The sequence below is a fragment of the Lichenostomus cassidix genome, chromosome 1Aa (genome assembly GCF_008360975.1).
Source record: "Lichenostomus cassidix isolate B80296 chromosome 1Aa, HeHo_3.0, whole genome shotgun sequence".
Lineage (NCBI taxonomy): Eukaryota > Metazoa > Chordata > Aves > Passeriformes > Meliphagidae > Lichenostomus > Lichenostomus cassidix.
Window position 1 is genome coordinate 43,594,943 of NC_139480.1, and position 19,488 is coordinate 43,614,430.

A 19,488-nucleotide genomic window follows, 5' to 3' on the forward strand; every position below is an offset into this window, starting at 1 on the left:
CTTTTCATCAGCTGTTTGTTAAGGGATGACTGAGACAGACAGTGCTTGCTACAGCTTAAAGTAAGCTGGTCCAATTCAAGAAAAGGGATGCTAATGTTCGTGTAGCAATGACAGTGGGGTGAGTGAGTGTGACTTTGTTGTTGAGGGTTACTGAGTTTTTTGCTTAAGAAAGCTTTTTAAGTTATTGGAATAAAAATCCCCTGGTTGTTTAAAGTACTTTGAATTTGGCACTTGAGTTTTACATTGTCAGGCTTTTTAAGGCTAAAATGTGCAAGTCTTGGTAAAGATACATTCTTGTGTTATTAAACACTCCTCTTACATACTTACACAAAAATAACTTCATGCTCTATTTCCTCAATGTATCTTTAGTATAGCTATTCAAGCTTGAAAAACAGTTTCACAGAAAGTTGCCTATGAAAAATTCAGTTATTTATCATGTTTTAACATTCTTTGCTGGTGAATGCCAATATTCTAAGACCTAGGAGCAATTCCTGCAAGACAGTAAGAACCATGGTATCATTAGAACTATACTATAAAATGTACACAAGCATATACAGAAAATTAACCGGAAAAATATCAGTTGCCCATTGAAGTAAGTTTTCTAAACCAATTCAAAAATATTATCAAAATACAAAACCAGCTTAAAAAAATAGCCTGAGGTAAAAGTTAAACGCACATAGCAATCTCTTCCTTAAAAAAATAGCTGTATTGAAATTCTAGGTACTTAGAAAGTTACTTATTATCAATAAAAACTTCTACTAACCATTGTAAAGAGTACTTCAACTAAAACAAAACTATATAAACATTGAGAAAGTACAATACTGTACTTCCATTTAAAAATACATAGTTATGACAATTTAAACCTTTACCATACACACAGTTAACCGGCTTTGGCTTAGCTGCTACTGTTGTCCATGGAACAGCCAGCTGATTCTGTGTGCTGCTGACTTTCAGCTGTGCTAGGACCTGGGACTCTACCATGTCCATTTGCCTGAGTACGTCGTTGGCTGTAAAACAAAATGTAGGCTTGAGCCTTGCATACTTCTTCCATAGTGCACATGTTGAGTTTTGAATCATTGCAGTGTACCCAAAATCCTACAATAAGATATACACAAAAGAAAAAGTCATCAGGACACTGATTTTAAGTAATTGCATTATATTTAATAATCAATTAGCATTCAGTCCCATTTAATGTGTTGTATACAAACAGTAAACTGTTTCAGTTGATCTAGTTTATTTGCCTCAGTGTTTTAACAGCCCAGCTTAGCTTCCTCAGATTTACAAGGGAGTTTATAGCTAGAACAAATTTTAACAAGCAAATACAAAAACTGAACTATTGGTCTACAGAGCTGCATTTCTCATTCCAGGCAGTTCAGCTACAAGTGATTCCCTTTTGCTTTTGAGAAAAGACAGTCATTGTACCAGTTTAGAATTACCAACAGCCCTCTGTCCCTCCCTGCTCATTTCCCAGCTGGCTCCTACCTCCTTCGGAATTGTAGCAGTAGGCAGTGTAGTGCCCTGAGCCGAATCCTTTCCCGTGATGCATTACCACAGCAGACAAGTCGTAGATGAAGCAGTCAGGCAGAAGAGACTTGAGGGATTCCCTGCAGCAATAAGGCTCCATGTTCAGCATTTGATCAAAACTAACATGTACACCAATCTTCTCGCGGTGATTGCGTCCTGACCACCTGCAGAGTTAAATCAAATGAAAACTTGAAATTTTTAAAAATAAATAGCACAGCATTCTCAATTTTGTTTTAACATAACATTTTCACTATTGTCTTGTGCACAAAATAAATGCTATGGTTTTTTTTTCTGGGCTTCCTCTTTCACTTCTTTATTTCAAGGCTTTTTAAATGTGTCTATGCTACCTACTGTTATCTTCTGAAACATCCATCTTTAAGATCTGTGCAATGGTGAGTGGGAAATACTTCCCACTATTATACCTCTTATATTATTACCTCTTATATATTATGCTATTATACCTCTTTGGTATTTCTCATTTATTCTATCTCATTTCCAGTTTCCTTTGTATGAGGGACAGACAGTACTGATATGTGGGCTAAGAGTTCACAGAGATGCAGTGTCCACTTCCCTACTCTGAGGCTAAATGCATTTTTGTATTTGGTTATTGGAAAGTTATCTGAGACTTCCACTGAATACAGTCCAGGTTTGTGCATTAGTGATTATGAGCATTTACTCTTCCTCAAGATAGCACAGATTTTTTTTTTTCCAATAGAGTTCACAGCAAGGTTAGTAGGTTTTGAAAAAAAACCAAGGATGAAATCATTTTGGTACCAAAGTAACGAATATTTGAAATGCAAAAAGTTAATTCCCTACTTGTAACAAACCTAAATTGGAACATGTTTAAAGTGAACAGGAAAAAGAAGTTTACACTAATTACTTCTCATCATACTAGTAAAGGGAAATGAAACATATGCTGAAAAACATTGATCCTAAGCAATGGTAGAGCAAGACTGAATCTGTCTGTTTGCAGCACTTTTTGTTGTGGTACTACTTACCTGAACCGTTTAAGGTGTAATCTGAGAACCTGAGGTAGTCGACACACCATAAGCTGCTTCTGAGCTTCTGTGAGTATAACTGGTTTAGAAGAAAACTTCCTTCGTTTTTCTGAGGTCAAACACACAATTACACAACACAAATCTTGGTAACAGTCTTGAATTTCAGTCTAAGATTTATCCACATAATTTGTGTGGACCTAAATATCTACAGCATGTGCCTCCTTAAAAAGGATACACTCTGAGAACCATTTTGCAAGGATTATTTTATGATGCAAGTAAAAAATACTTGTGGTCACTTACATTAGTCACCTTAATTTGAAAAGGTGAAGGCTTCTTCAGCTGGAAGTATTAGAAAACCTATTAGTGTGTCATGAGACTGTATCTAAAAGAAGCCTCACACTTCAAAACATCTTTTGAACAATTTAATCTTCTAGGGGGGCAAGTAACAGCTGTCAAGTGACCACATCAGGACATAAAAAGAAGGTCTTTGTTTGCCACATACTTTTAAGACTTCTATACTTGAACTGTCAGTTCATATTTTACACAGAGAATGTATGCATGAGTACATACTGCCTTTACTCACTGTTGCACTGATCACATGCATATATCTTTCCTTCCAAAGCTTCAGTTTCTGTAAACTTGGCCAGCATTTCTGTCAGCAGACATGGATACTGAGACGACATCTCCTTGCCATTGCAGTGATACCTCTCAGGAAACTCCAGGGACAGGTCCCAGAAAGGTTCTATGGTATTTGATTTATTGTCACAGGCAAGACATGTAACCTGTAAAAAAGGTATTTCACAGTTGCTTACACTCAAAAATTTACATTGCTAAAAGTGTACCATAATATAACTCTAAAAAAAAGTATTTTTTCCTAGAGATAAACAAGGGTAACCAAAGACAAGACAAAATAATTTAACAAAAGAAATGATACACCTAATTTCTTTTCTCTGAAGCAGCATGTCCAAAACTGTTATCACAAATAAGTAAGTGTTCTTATATTTTACTGAGAAACAAAAACAGTGTCAAAATGTTCTGTCTGTGACTGTCCAAAAGAAAGCAGCTGGTGAAGTCTCAAGGGTCTTTTCTCCAAAAGGAAAATTTACACAAGAAGTTATTATTTAGGTTAATTTAAAAATAAATAAAAAATAAATTTAAAACACACACACACACAAAAAAAAAAAAAACCAAAAAAAGAAAGCATGAAAAAGGAACAGCTGGAGATTTTAAAGTCATATCCATCTTACTTTGTAAGTCTTCCAGGGAAGCCTGGATTAGGAAGCACACTTCTTCAAAGAAAAATTAACAGGTAAAAATAATTTATTTCTTCTTTCAGTAAGTGGATCCATCGTCACACTAGGGAAAGGACAAGCAGTAAGACAACATAAATAAAATGTAAGGAAGTGAAGTGAGTCAACCTGGAAAATGCAGATACTACACCAGGGAACAATTCATTTATTATAATATTCAATACTTAGGAAAGTAAATTAAAAGCAGTATCTCTTCTAAGCTGGAAAAAACACATTAGGTGTTGCATGCTTCCTATTTAGGAAAATACCACAAGTTGTTTGGAACAACTAACACAAAGACATAGTAATAAAGGAATGAAAATTCATGTGACATCCAAAGATTGTTATTTCACAGGCACCCATTTATGCTGCTGCTGTTCTACATAAATTCAATGTAGTTCCCTTCAGTTTGGTTAGTAAGCCTAACCCAAGTGTGAAAATACACTCAGTTTTGTTCAGAAGCTCCTTCGTTTTTCTCTGAAGGTTTGCTGTCAGGTGATTACTCACCCTGCTTTGTCATTTCATGATCATTTATATAAGGACTGATCTGTCACCTCGTGGTACCTTCCTCCTAGGTGTTCTTGTGAGTAACTGCACTCATTAGCTGCAACAGCTTGTACTCTACCTCTGCATTAGCCACCTAGTGCCCATGTGGATTTGTGTCCCAGCATGAATGTTTAGCAGGGCAGTTAGGAAAGCTGCTAACTGCTTTAAGTTCTAAGATAAAAATGCCACTGCCTTGTTCTCAGAAAACAAAACTTCAGACTTACACAGCAGAAAAGAGGAGATTCTTCTGTTTTAATTTACAATGACAGGAGCGTCTTTTCTAAGTGCTAACATCTGGCAACATTTCAAAGCCACAAATTTAGTAATTCAGAGCTGAAATCTAGACATGAGAGACAAAATGGTATGCTTGGCCACAGTTCAACCGCACTCCAGCTTCAGCCCAGAATGACTAACAGATTTCTGCTGTACAAATTTTGTTGGGCCAAAAGTTTATTTAATTGATGAGTTACTTAAGAATTTGCTGTGCATGAATGCACACTTAAGATTAATGAGCTCAGGATGAAGAACACACATGAACTCAATACAGATAATTTTAACAAGTTCTGAGGTTTTAAATTTAGTATTCTATGTTAATAATCTAGGTTAAGAACTTCTTTCCCAACTAGTCAATGAGTACTATCCCAGAGAAAAATAAATGAATAATAGACCCAGCTTCCAATTTCTACCAGGCAAAAAACCTGAAAAAGATAAACAGATGCAATAAAGCTGCTTCTCACCTCGTCATGCAACTGTGAGCAAAGCCGATTTGTGGGGACAAAACCCTGTGCTGATATACATCTGCACTGATTCCCTCAAACCCCAGCCAGTGCTCACGGTGACGCTGCAGCAGAGTTAAACTCTGGGATGGATGTAGTTGCCAAGCAGCCAGGGAACCCAAGGCAGCTGTGCCCAACGCCATCAGCTGCTGCACGCTCACTGCTCCTGGACAGGGTGAGGGAGGACAGCTAACCACGGCTGCAACGAGGCTTCAAGTATTTTCCTGAGCCAGGTCTGAACTTACCAAGGGGATTACCCAAAAACCAGGAGAATTCCTAGCCTTCTGTGGAATCCATCTGGCCTGTCCATTGGCCCTGGCTTCACATTCCCATCACTCTTCTTTCTGTCCTAAATGGGACTCCTTTATCTCACACTCCATTAAAAAGTGCAACCCAGATTTTCTTTTTTCATGAGAGGGGCAGAAATTGTAAAAACTGTTCAAAAATTGGTTGAATGAGATGAGATTTTATAAAACACAAAAAAACCCCCTCCAAAACATGTACTCAAAGGGCAAAAACTTTATGCATTTGTCCAGTGTAACTTTGTATAGTGTAAATATGCATCACAATAATAGGGAAGTGACTCTACCAACCTGATCAGTGATGTCCATCTTTATGATTATACTTTATAAATTCAGAGTTTGATTCCACCTTCCCATTATAATCCATAGTTGCTATTATGGGAAGCTTTGATGCTGTCATTTATAACAAAGCTACATGAGAAGTTCACATTAGAGCAAAGTAAATTACAGATTTTAGCTAGTCTGAAATCTCTACCTTATGTTCTGCCCTCACCACCCTCTCATGCCTTGAAACATGGGTACTAAATACAATTGTTTGGTTAAAGCTTAGTATTCAATCGTGGGCCAAAGGCCAGACTGAAAAGAGCTGGATCAAATTGCTTGATTCAAGCTAAGCATGGAGGCTACTCAGACAAGCATCATTGTGGCCACAATAACTTGATGGACAGCCCCTGCCCTGGATGGCATTCAGTGTAAATGCAGCCAAAGAAAATAGTTAACATATTGCTGCAGAAAAAGCCAACTCCATCATCAACTGTTTTGCCTAAGTTCCCTGCACTTGCATGGAAGAAACAAAACTCTTACCACCTCTGCCCCAACTCTTTTTTCTTTATTGTTTTAAAATAGCCAGTCCCATTTTTGTGCTTTCACTAGATGAGACATATATATAATGCTTAGTAACTCAATTTTTCCATAGGAAAGTAATTGAAATTGAAGGGGACCTCTAGAATACAGCTAGCTGCAATGCAGAATTCATATGATAGTCAGCATGAAAAAAAACAACTGAACTTTGTAGTGATAAGCATATAGCATCACCAAAATTATCTTTATCCATTTAGCAGAATAACATAAAGCATAACCACAGCAAACTGTGGTCTGTGATTCAATGGCCTCCTACAGATTAATTTAAAATGTTACTTTCATCTAGCTGGAAAGCAACTTGACAAATATTTTGTGGCTCAGGCAAAACATAGAAGCTCAAAGACTAACATCAAAATATAGAAATCAGTATACAGGACATCAACTGGTTTAAGTGCAAATCCTCCCCTTACCAACTTGAAGTTCTCATCTTTTTAACAGTCTATTCAGTGGGAGACATAATACCCAGCACCACATGGATTCTCCTCCAGCACCTCAGCATTCTCCTCACAAACTCACAGCATGTTACCCAAAACTGAAGCCTTCCAAAGAACTCAAAAATTGCACATTTCCCCTTTTCTCAGACAATCTGTCCTGAAATACACTTTAGGAGTAGTTTACATACTACACTGGTTAGAACCTACTTCATTCTCTGGGCATATTTGTTTCTCTGATCACTGCATGCTGTTATTCTGCCATGCTGAGCAGGAGAAGAGGGAATCATTTTGTTCACAAAAAATGGTCACAAAGTAATTAATTTCTGCTTAGGATGTTCTAAGCATGCCTAGAGGTATCAAAAGCTAGTTCTTACTAGGCATTGCTATGAAAAACACTGGAGTCAATTCTTCTGCACTCTGAGAAGTTTGCAGATGACACAAAGCAGGAGTGGCTGGCAGGCCAGCTAGGGGCACTGCCACCCAGCGGGTGTGGGACAGGCCTGGGAAATGGGACAAGAACCTCATGCAGCTCTACAAGAGGAAACAAACACCACAGGGGCAGGAATCACCCAGACACCAGTACGGGCTGGGTGAGAAGAGAGTGACCGGGGGGACAAGCTGTCCATGAGCCAGTAAAGTGCCCTTATGGCAAAGCAGGCCAACAGCCTCTGGAGCTGCATTTGGCAGAGCATCACCAGCAGGTCCAGGCAGATCTCTCCCCTCCCCTCAGCCCCCACACAGCCCAAGTGCTGGGCCCAGTGCTCAGAAAAAAAAGACACATGGATATGCTGGACTGAGTCCACCAAAGGGCCAGGAAGATGACGAAAGGCCTTGGACCTATCTGACCTGTGAGGAAAGACTGAGAGAACTGGGACTGTTCAGCCTGGAAACAGAAGTCCAAAATGGATTTTATCCTTGTACGAGATTTTCTGCTCGTATGATTTCTGAGTACATGTGGCACACAATAAAATCTGTTATTTCAATTTCTGGACTTTTAGAAATACACCTGCCCCCTTCCTTGCTTAGTACAGTAAGTACCTTCCATCAGAGTACAGGCATTGAGGAATTGAAAACAGCTAGTATTTTAATAGACATATTGGCATCTGCTCAGAGTCCCAATGGGTTTGAGAGGTATGAGCCACTTTCTCCACACAGTCACTGCAGGAAGACTAGCATGTGAAAAGACAGAACAGAGGGGAAGGATTTTATAACTATAAAGCAGATCTTAACTTCTCTTACAGGTACTGGGTATTGAGGTTTCACAGACTGTACTGCAAAGTAAAAAGCTGAAATCCTAAAAGGGATATAGGATAAATATAAAATAAGACAGAGGCAATTTACTCAAGCTGTTCCTGGAGTTACCCATTACCTGGTCTACTACTCCATAAAACAGAAAAATATTTCAAGCACCAGATGAAGCAAACACACTTTAAATTAGCTGAGAACATAACACAAAAACAACTACCTCATATAAAACGTGCAATTGTTTTGGCATCACCCAAAGCTTTTTCTAGTTATCAAAAAGTAATCTGCGTAAGATTCTCAAAAACCCAATTCTCTGCTTTCTTAACCTTATATCCTAAATTCAGTTAGTGCTGGACCAGGCAGCACTTCAGTAGCAACAGACAGATGGCAAACTCAGGATTAGAACTTCCCTTCAAGTTAAATTAGAACTAGAAGAAGGGGGAAAATGTTTCCCTGCACATGTGAAAGTAATGCGATACCTAAGTAAACACACAGCTTATCAGCACTGTAAGGGATCCTCTGTGCACTTTATCAAGAGCAGTTCATAGTATTCCTGAGGTTTGAAGGTCAGGAAGATTGAGTTCACAGCACTTGAATATCTCACAGAATCAAGTATCTTGAACTTATATTTCCTGTACAAAGGGCCAGTAAGCATAGTAACATCTTAGGGGCTCTAAAATGGAAGGCAACTGCACACAGAAACACACTTCTCAATTCCCCTTTTTCAATGAAGTAAGAAGCAACTTATTAAATATTCTAGACTAAAATCCTATTTTTAATAAGTGCAGCTGGGAACAGCTCCAACTGTCTTCAAGAGAGAAATTGTAATACTGTCACAGTATTATGCATTACTTTATTTTTATTACTATATTTATCACAGTATTACTTTATCTCATAGGTAGATCAAGTTAAACCTGTAAGAACTAAACATATACTCCTTGCTTTTAAGAGCAAACGCTGTCAAAGATGTGATGACATAGCAAGAAGTTTGGGGGTTTTCTTCAGCCCTGCATGGGTGCTTTCTTGCCTTTTTTGTTAACTTTATTAAAGCAGCTCTGACAAACGCCTAGTGAACTCATGATGTAGGAATCTTGCTGAGGAAAGGAAAGTAATTGCCTAACAGAGTTTTTAAAGCTCATCCTTCCATGTGCAAACACTAGGGACTAAATCATTAAGATGACCTGAACATATTTTACAAGGAAGAAATGTAAATCTTACGGGCATACCTTTTAATATCTATTATGTTCAAAACCATGAGTGAAGATTAAACTAAAACAAAGAGTATCAGAAGACAAAGGGAACATTGGGAGGGGTAAAGTGTTGGACAGTCCGTGGGAGCTGCCTAATGAGCCAGGGAGAAATTACTACAAATAACAGCCTCAATACTCTTTTCCTTGTTCCTCGCACTTCAGGCATTCTTGAGTTCTTCAGGGTTGTATTTTGCACAGAGACATCAAGCAGCTGCAGTTAGAGCTGTGTGTTGTAGTCACAGAAGTCACAGGATACCTCAAAACTGTTTAATTCCCTTTCTGTTTTACTAAATAGTGTGGAAGTGAGGGGTTTTTTTTGTTTTGGTTTTGTTTGTTTTAGTTTACTCAATAGTGAATTCTCACTACTCCCTCCTGGTCTCAGGAAGGTGGGGGCGTTTCTAGTCCCACACCTCTTCACATAAAGCTAAAAAAATGTGAAAGAAGTGGTTATTACTGAAATGACACTGTGTCTATAGAGCTTTGAAAATTCTTACTAAAGCAATGAATCCTGTAAGAAGGTTTGGAACACAAGCAAACCTTGTCAGCATTCCTCAACAATTACTTCATTTTGCTAACAAAATTGCTATTTTGGAAAGGAATGGGATTTTACACACCAAAAAAATCTTTAATGATATAATATGCTAGACACTTCCAGCTGTACAACACTGATAAAGATATGTACTACCCAAGGAAAGGAAATATGCCAACAGAAGTGCTCATACACTGGGCCAGACAGAATGTAGCTGGTGATCCAGTTTTATTGATAGATCTAGCAGTTTCCAGTAGTTTCACAAAACCTAGGGTGACTGAAGGCTGACATGTGCTGCAAACAACCCTGTTACCTTACTATGAAGTTTACAGGTATTGTAGCAGTAAACAATCCTACCTTAGTCAAAACCCACTTGGATTTCTAACTTGACATATTAAAACATTAAACCACCAGCCAAATAAGTCAGAATACCAGGAACAGACACTTTTGTGTTAAACCTTTTCTTTACACACAATATTCATTAAATGCTTCTGCACTCCCTCAGTAACATATTCATGTATACTACAGATCCATTCCAGGGAGCCAGAAATTTCCCAACTTCTGTTCTGCTGCAATGTGGTTAGTTTTCAGATTAATTCAACAGAAACAAGCATTTGTTTGTTCAGTCAGTACTCAGACATTTGTACACACACACTGTTGGGATATGCCTAACAGTAAGTGAACACATTGAAGTAGTTAACAGGGAGCTGAGAAGCAGAAAAAAAAAAAGGAGTAGTCACGCAGAAAGAAGGAAAACCACCACTGCCTCCACCCCACAAATTTGGTTCCTGTGTAGACAGAGCCTTCTGTATCTTAGTGTTGTAATAGAAAAGAAGTATTAGTATTTCTGTACATAAAATCATGACACACAATTACTCACTGGTAATCAATCTCAAATTCAAGCTATTTAGTAAAATAATATCCTGTTTGACATCCATTACACAATCAGTTTCCACTTACACAAGATTAACACCTTCCTTAACACCTTTTATCTACTATCACTATAGTGATAAGTCAGATACCTAACATTGTAAATCCTTTATTCTTCCAAATGAGTTGGTGCTCAACAGCAAATACAAGTATTTCTCAGTAGGTGGAAAGGTGCGTTTTAAAATAAGAAATTTAAGACTTTAATGATTACCAGGTGTATTGGGTTTGCACGGCCTGGTTTTTGGCAGCTGGGGGGGCAGAGTGCTACAGGAGCAGCTTCTATTGATATGATCTTTCTTCTGAAACTGTGTAAGATATCCTCACCATCTCCCCTCAGTAGTTGTAAATGCACAAACCTTTGAAGTATGTCCATCCCTGACTGACTAGAGTAAATCCAGAACTACTAATCATTAAACTCCATAAAAAAGTAATCATAAAACATACCTGACTTAATAGCTGTCCATGAAAAATGTTGTTAATCACACTCAAAACCTGCTTTATAAGTTTTCTTTGAGAAGCAGGGATGAGAGCTGGGTATCTGGTCCCTGTAGTCTCCAGTTCCTGCTGTACTTTATCCAAAAGTTCACAGAGAAATTCCTGAGCATCTTGTTGGGCATATCCTCTGAAGGCTGGAATCAGTCTCCACACAGAATGAAGCATGGCAAAAGGAGACACCAGTGCCCATTTGCCAGACCACATAACCTGGAACAGAGTATGCAGCTCATGACAGAGAGAAATATGCTTTGAACTGGGCTCCCTGGGCTGAATGAGTTCCATACTTTTTGATGCTCCTCCACTTAATCCAGAGGATAAACTAGGCCGCCTTACAGAATATGATCCCTTTACTTTCTCTTGGTTCTCATTCATGTGTAATGTCGAGGCAGCTATCGACAGGTGTTTTGATGAAGATCTTGTTTTACCATTGGTTGCTGTTGCCAGCAGTTCCTGAGTTTGGTTGAGATCAAGCTTTAAAAAGCATTCTCGGAAAATAAGTAAGTGACTTAATACCTGCAGGACAGAATTCATATAGCATGTGTTTCCCAGGTTTCTTAGTCCTGTTACTCCGGGAGTCACTGTGGGCCTTCGTTTAATTGGAGAGTCACTTATTTTTTTCAATCTCAGTTCATCTGAGGTATATGTTTCTTTCAGCTCTGCTACAGATTTCATGTTCTGTGATGTTTTTTGAGGGCAGGGTTCTGGTTTTGAGGACATTCTAATCTGATTTTGTAAACGACTGCTCTTTCTTGGAGGCATCTTTTCCATCTCTGCTTTCAACTCACGCTTTCGTTCTTGTCTTCTCTTCCTAGCTTTGTCCTTTTTTTCCTCTGCTTCTTCTTGACGTCTTTCTTCTTCCAAAATCCTTTTTCCAGCAGGTGTCAACTCGAGCCACGACCTGAATACTTTGCCGAGGACCGCACGCCGCCGGTGCCAGAGAGCAGTGAACATTCGATCTTCATTGCGAAGCGTGGCTTGGGCACCGCCGTGTGAAAGGTAGGAATCATCACTTGTACCCATAGAACGCAAAGTCCTCCCACTTCGAGTAGTGCACTCATAGTTTTGACTCTTGATTGCACTTAATGTACTCCGCAACAGTTTTAAATCACCGGTTGCGTTATCGTTGAGAACATAATCGTCGCAGAGATAACAGAAAACATACAGCTCGTTTACTTCCAATGCCACAGGGTGACTGCTCTCCTGAAAGTGCTTTAGTGCATGTTCCTCGATGTATCTTCCACACGCCACATGGGAGCAGCTGAGGCATGCCCACACAGATTCCGTGGTGTTGCAGTCCATGCAGTGCCATTTCTGAGGATTGAGAATGGAGTGATCTTGGGCCAGTCGCAGACGTCCTACGTGCTTACACTTATCCATTGTTAGAACTGAAATTGCAGAGATATGCTGGCAAAATACATCATCCAAACTGTTTTCTGTCCATGATATTTCAATCTGCAACTAAAAAAAAAAAAAGAAAGTTACAGTTCATTAATACCCACCTGTATCCCTTTTACAGGAGTCAGTGTACCAAATTCATACTTGAGGTTAAGACCACAATCATCATTCGAGTCCCACCAAACACACGAAGGCAGTCAGTCATGTGGAGCCACACTCAACACCTTTAACAGCAGCTCAAACTAAATTGCCTGCATACCACTGTTCATACTCTCTGTACTTTGTTGCTCAGGAATGAAGCCTACTAGCTGCACTTTAGACCTGGTTTGTTGTTTTGTTTCTTTTTTAATTAAGTACCAGTGATTCTGTTAAAAGATACTGTTACAAAGTTTGGATACAAACACAGCTTAAAGTGAGAAAGATCGCTCAGAGAGGCTGTGGATGCACCCCCCCATCCCTGACAGTGATCAGGGCCAGGTGGGATTGGACTTTTAAGCAACTGGCTCGAATGGGAGGTGTCCCTGTGCACAGCAAGGGGTTGGACTACAGGATCTTTATGGTCCCTTCCAGCTCAAACCATGCTGTGATTCCGAAATTCTCCTATAAATTCTATCCCTAAGCATACAGGTGCAGAAGTGCAACGTTCACTTAAATTTATTATGTTTACACAGCGCCAACAGTTCAGACAAATGAGGCTTTATACAACTCAAACCCTTAATAAAGCCACACCTTTAATTAAATCACTGCCCCTCTGTGCTCAGTCCACTCCATTATACCATTTTTTCATTCATGTATCTTAAATACCTACATTTTAACACATCATGCTAAGATCTCTGAAAGAGTAACTTGGCAAAGCAAAACTTGATTTCTTAATACAGAAATACCTGGAGGTACCTACATGAGTTACCGCAAACTTTATGAAAACTTGTATTTTGAACTAACCTCTCTAATCCAGGTCTTCAAAAGATCATTTAAAAATCTGGCTAGCACTGTCTTATAGCCTTTATTAATTTCGTATGGTTGGATTTATTTGTTCAAAGCTGTTGTGTTTGCTTCCTCCTGTAAGATGCATTCACCCAAAACAGACAGTCTCTGATTAGCAAAAAATTGAAGAGACAGTGATTCATTCTTGTTCTTGCCATTTTCTTTGACTATATTGCTTAGATATATCATCTAGAGATAAATGATGCTGGTGCTGTGATGCGACAGAAAATGACTATATTCAGTCTGGGGCATTTGTGCCCAACATGTCACTGACCAGAAGGGCCAAAGAGCACACAGTACCATTAGGCACAGTGCTTGCCAGATGAAACAATTAATTCACCTGAGGAGTTCCAGGCTTTGTCAAATATCCAGACTATGCCAAGTGAGATGAGTTTGTCATTACAAATGCATGCTCTGGACCTGGCCTAGGCTGGTACAATATCAAGGTCCTGGACTGCATACCTTACAAGTAAATAAACCATACTACAAAAGTACCGAGTGAGTTACACAGCTCTGGATAGAGCCAAAAAACTATACTCCACCTCTTATCCTTAAATATGCTAATATTTACCAATTCCTTCAGTTCTAAAACACACAAGAATAGGCTACTCAATATAGAACAGATGTTTAGTGTAAAATAAGCATTAGATAGAGGGAATTCTAACTATGCAATGACATGACACCACTAAGGAAGAGAAACAGGTAAAAGGTTGCAGCTGGCTAGAAAAGAAGCTCTAACTTTCATCTGGTACTTCAATAAAAATTGTCATTAAAAAATTCAACAAAAAAGGCTTTGTTTGGTTAATTGGCCCACGGCTAGTGCCTTTAAAAAATGTTACTATACAGATACCAACATAAGAGCTGTAATAACTCTCTAAGCACACAATCAGCATCCAGCACTGCATGTGTTGTAACACAGAAAAGCTTGAACCAGTTGTAGAGAAACTAAAAAAGTGTACACAGTTTTACATGCCCATATTAATCTCTCTCATTCATTCTGACTTAAGTGCTGTCTCCAGCCCATCCTCACTGCACCAAAGAATTTCAGGCACCATGACCTCTGGGTAGCCATTCACAGCTCCCAGATCAAGCACTAGCCATAGTGCATTAGGGGAAGGACAGATCTCTTGTGTGCTATGGTCAACAGATCACAAAAGTAATGGCTTGCTTAACTTTCCCATCTTGCTTGCACCCATAACACTAATTCCTGCTAAAAGGCAATCTATCTGTAGGCTGCCAATTAGATTCTTTTACAGCCAGTTGTGCATAGTAAGCTTGCTTTTTATATTGTCTTTATAAATAAGACTGTTAGCAATATCTTGCGTCTTCTAGTCTGACAACCTCTTTTCCCCAACAAAATGGAACTTTTATAATACTGATAAAATTCAGGACAGTAATACCTATGTAAAGAGTGCTGAAATAATTAAATACAGTATAGGGAATTTTAAGTGACAAGACTCATCTCTGTGTTTTTGGGCTAACATAAATAATCGATTCTACTACATAATGTATTAATAACAGTTCTTTCCAGCAGACCAGAAAAGAACACTAAACCCTGCCTTCCCACAGGGCTGTCATACACAGCCATGCTGTCAGTCAGAGCAATCTGACAGGTCAACTCTTTCTGGATTTCTTACAGTCATGGAGTAAACATTACTTATTTTTCCTTCCTTTTAATATTACATGGCCAGATAATTTTTTTCACACTTTTAAAAACATTCTCAGGACTACAACTGCTTACATGCCTCAGTGTAAGCAGATATTGAACTGAGGACAAAAGCAGCCCACTGATTTCAGGATGATCACTGTGTAAATCAGGACTGCACAATCAAGCTCTTCATGCAAAAGCAACGCAATTCTACGAAAGTGCAAGATCAGCACCTTTAAGGGAAAAACCTAAAGCCCCAGCTCCCCCACCAGCAACCAAACCAGCATGACATTTTCCCACCTACGTCGATGTGTGGAGAAAGGAGACAGGGTGGAAGGGGGAGGGGGAGGAAATAGCATGGGAGAAGTCTTTCTTTGCAAAAAAAGTGAAAAAAATCAAAATGCAGTTTGGTCAAAAAGACAGAAATATCTGAAAAGACTGCAAAAAAGCTTAGAGTACAAAAATGAGACCAAGAAAACTTCAGATTAATGTCAAGCAGCACACTGAAATCATCAGTGTTTGAAGTACTGAGGCTGCATCAACTCACAGCATTTAAAAACTGTACCTTAGAACCAAAACTTGGCAAAAGATCTCAGGGTAAAAACAGGAGTAAAGTGACAGATAATGGTGGAAGAAACAGGAAAAATACTGCAACTCATCTCCACACCTACTAGAAAATTGCAGCTGGAATAAAATAGTACAAGCTAATGCTCCAATGTTAAAATTCCCTAAAGGAAGTTATTCAGCACTAGTTTCTGCATTCTTCTCTCCTGAGGTTCAGTTCTGTGCACACACACAAAGAAACTTTGAATTAGTTGACCAGCACTTCAGAGATCAAGCCCCCCCCCGTGTTCTTACCACAGACCTGAGCTGAAGTAGTAAGCAAAATAAGAACTAGTAGCATACAGATTAATACCATTGAAAGCATTAAGTTGTCTGGAAACAGAGAGATACACAGAAATCTTTTCTTGCACCAAAGTTTCACAAGCTAAAAAGAAAGATATATGGAAAAGGATTATTTCATTGTACCATATTTCAGCCTTACAGACATGCTCGTTCCTTTTGTTCCACTCAAGAATGGCTGGCAAAATGTACATTTTTGGGTAATTCATGAGTTGAAAAAGTACTTGATGCCAAAACCAGCTTAGAAGTCAAACTTGTAGGTTTTCTTCCATTTGTGTACCATGCAAACAAGAATTTAAGATTTTAAGAATTTATGGTTCATTTTCACAGATGATAAATTTATAAAATGTAACTATAAATGTAAACAAAAGGATGTATTTTTCCCTTAGTCACTACTTGTGTAATTAATTGCTTGGCACATAAATGAGAAGTCTCAAGCATTAGACTAGAAATGCAGTACATAGTTTTACAATTATACATACATATGTGTGTGCTCTTGCGCCCCATTTATATTCTGGATTTTAAATCAGAAGTCCGTTTACCAACCAGTTTTCATCAGGTTCAGACTACCTGTAGAATGTCTGAAACCACAGGAATCATGGGTACTTGGACAACTGGAAGTTTTAGATAACGAGTACACTCACTAGAAGGCAGATGTACTGCTTTTTAAAACGAGTTTTCTTTAATAAAACAACTCAGCGAAACAGTGATGTGCATAACTTCCAGCTGCAGTACAGTCCTGCAGGCGTAACAGTTCAGACTTCAAATCAAAGCAGCACTTCAAAAAGAAATGTCGTGAATTATTTCCGATTTCCAACAGAACAGCCTTTGACAAGAAACCCCCCAGCCTCCTCTCTTTGGAGCTGTGTAGATCGCCATTTAGCTCTTTTTGCTCTATTTTTTTCCCCAGCTGAGGAATGTCCATGCAGTGTGCTGCCTAGAAGTTGCCATCTACCCCAGGACACCACAGGCTGCGGTACAGCTTCACATGCGATGTCTACTGCTGCAAATAACCGCGCATTTCCTGCAGCGCAGACTGCACCATAAGCAAACAATACAGCCCGAAGCACTTCCACGCAAACACGAAATCCACGGCATTTCTTACAGGTCTGAATTTACGCTTGACAGTTGGTCCCGTTCAGAAAAACGAGCATCTCTGGCTGCCCTGACAGCTCCCGCTCTGACAGCCCCTGCGCGCTCAGACATCCCGGCTCAGCCGGCCCAGCGCTCGGTGCCGTTCCCGCAGCAGCTCCGGCGCTCCGCGACATGGCGCGACTTCGCCTCTGGCCACAGCCGGCGGGAGCCGCGAGCGGCGGGCCCGCTCACCGCCACCCTCCGCTCCTCCCCGCGCTCCCCTCACCCCCGCGTCCTCCCGGCCTCCGGGACGTGGAACGGAGCGGGCCCCACGTAGGGCTTCCCCGCCACACACCGAGCGCGACGGAGCCACACGCGGAGAGCCCCTGCTGCCCGGGGGGGGAGGCCGGTCCCGGGGTCCCGCTCCGCCGCCGGCTCTCCCGACCCCACGCCGTGCCCGAACCGCCCCCGCGGCAACGAGAGCCTCCTCAGGTGCCCCTCCGCGCCGCCGCTACCGTCCCTCCCCGGGGGAAGGGCATCCCCGCCCCACGCTGCCCTCCGCCGGGCACCTGCTCCCCGCGGGCCCCGGGCGGGCTGCCAGCGCCGCTCCCACTCCCGCCTGCCGGTCCCGCACACGCACCCGTCACCCGCCGCCATCTTGGGCTCCCCGAGCCGCCGCCGTGCCGGAGCGGCCCCTCCGCGACGTCAGTGCCGCCCGGGGCCGCCCCCGCCCGCCCCACACCGCCGCCCGGCCGGGCAGCGCGGCGGCAGGCGGGGGGGCCGCGGGGAAACGCGTGGCGGCGGCGGGGCAGCACCGCCAACATCCCCGCGCTCGCCCACCACCCCGCGGCAGCCCCTGGCCCACCTGCCCATCGCCATGTGCCCGCGGCTCCTCTGTCACCAGATTTGTAGTGGCAACCGAAGTCCTTCCCACGTCTCCTCCCACCTCCCCCGGCCTCCCCCGCCCGGCGGGCCGAGCGGGCCGGTGCCGTGGGGCCGGACGCGGGAAGGCTGGCGAGGAGCGGCGGGCGGCGGGAGCCGGTTCCCCGGGAGGTAGCGCTGCCTCGGCCCGTGCCCGCCGGGCACCTGTTTGCCCCTGGGTGGCTCTGTACCCAGCCGGGTAGCGGCGGGGTGGTGGGCCCCCCAGGAGTGGGTGTCCAGATTTCCTTCCTACGTTTTCACCCGTGATTTGTCATCGGTGGCGTGCTCCTTGTCCGAGCTCAGTGGGAGCTCTGTGGGCTGAGTGCTGCCCCAGGCCTCGCCCTGCGGCTCCCCGGCTGGCCGGTGTGGCCAGGAGCCATCTGTGGCCTGGGTGCTGCCTGGAGGTGACAGTCACACACCGTACCGGGCATCCCAGCCCATGGAACTGCTTCATATCATATCTCTCTGTGCATGTTGTTTGTGGAAACTTCTGCAAGGCAGCTCACGTGATAGAAAACCCCAATCTCTTACCAGGCCCCTCTTACCCATCTATTGAGTGCTTTTTCAGTCTCAGGTTTCATTACAGAAACTTAAATAGGCAAAGACTTGTAAACTCACGTCCTGCAGATGTCCTGGTTTGTAAATTTGATGCATCTTAACACTGGTACTTCTAGAAACAAAGTTTCTGAAGTGCAGCCAGCTGTTTTTAGCTGCTTTCCAGTTCTGCCAGCACTGAATTAATTTACACCTATGCATGCCTCCTGCTCTGCCCGGTGTTCAGACAGGCTGTGTTTGGGACAGGAGGAATCTGGTGAAAACCTCCTCTTGACCAGGCAACATCACTTTTTGCATCCTTGCTGAAGCAGGTTGGCTTGTGGTTTATGTGAACTTGCTCAGAAAGTCAGTGCACGGTGCTGCTGGCCATTGCAGAATGTGTTGTGGTGTGTGTGTTGCTGCTCAGCCACAGTAAATAAGTAGTGGTTTGACGCCGAGTGTGAGCATTTCAGGTCCCCCCTCTTGGTTTGGATCCTTTATGCATCAGGATGTTTTCACGACACCATCAAAATCTCCCACATCTGTTTCTGCGTTTCTAGTTGTGTCATCATAGAAAATGTGTTTCAGCTTAAAAGTTGAAATCTATAGGCCCTGGTTGCCTCAATTCTCCTCTGTAGTGCATTCCTGTTCTTTCTGTTTCTAATGAGACTGCTGAGACGGTGTTAGCAGGATGTGGCCAAGAGGCACAATTCTATTTGTCTGCAGGGTCACTTTATCATGGTGCTTTCAGAAGCTCATAAAAAATGCATACAGATAAAGTAAACTCACCAGGCTTCAAATGTGTTTTGAACTTCTAACTTTGAAGTGAGAAATACTGTTGCCTAATCAA

At 41.6% G+C, this 19,488-nt stretch overlaps 1 protein-coding gene across 3 annotated transcripts; it reads right to left on the reverse strand.

Moving 5' to 3' along the window:
• Window positions 1-360: 360 nt before the first annotated feature.
• USP44 (ubiquitin specific peptidase 44) lies at window positions 361-18,187 on the reverse strand. 3 transcript variants are annotated; one of them, XM_085046839.1, is made up of 6 exons: window positions 18,049-18,187; window positions 11,129-12,637; window positions 3,106-3,304; window positions 2,523-2,631; window positions 1,483-1,688; window positions 361-1,095 (listed from the first exon to the last, which is right to left on the reverse strand). In XM_085046839.1, the coding sequence occupies exons 2-6, from the start codon at window positions 12,554-12,556 to the stop codon at window positions 896-898; spliced, it is 2,142 nt and encodes a 713-aa protein (XP_084902965.1). In that variant the 5' UTR covers window positions 12,557-12,637; window positions 18,049-18,187; the 3' UTR covers window positions 361-895. The 3 variants fall into 3 exon arrangements, with proteins under 3 accessions (XP_084902965.1, XP_084902951.1, XP_084902957.1); XM_085046825.1 differs by lacking the exon at window positions 18,049-18,187 and adding an exon at window positions 17,824-17,959; XM_085046831.1 differs by lacking the exon at window positions 18,049-18,187 and adding an exon at window positions 17,470-17,646.
• Window positions 18,188-19,488: the final 1,301 nt, after the last annotated feature.

Excerpts from the sequence above, each read along its gene's own strand:
- USP44 (XM_085046839.1), bottom strand. The coding sequence starts at position 12,556 with ATGGATAAGTGTAAGCACGTAGGACGTCTGCGACTGGCCCAAGATCAC. Across the intron at positions 2,632-3,105 it reads TGCATGTGATCAGTGCAACA|AAAAACGAAGGAAGTTTTCT; the intron begins GTGAGTAAAGGC and ends GTTTGACCTCAG. Across the intron at positions 1,689-2,522 it reads TTACACCTTAAACGGTTCAG|GTGGTCAGGACGCAATCACC; the intron begins GTAAGTAGTACC and ends TTAACTCTGCAG.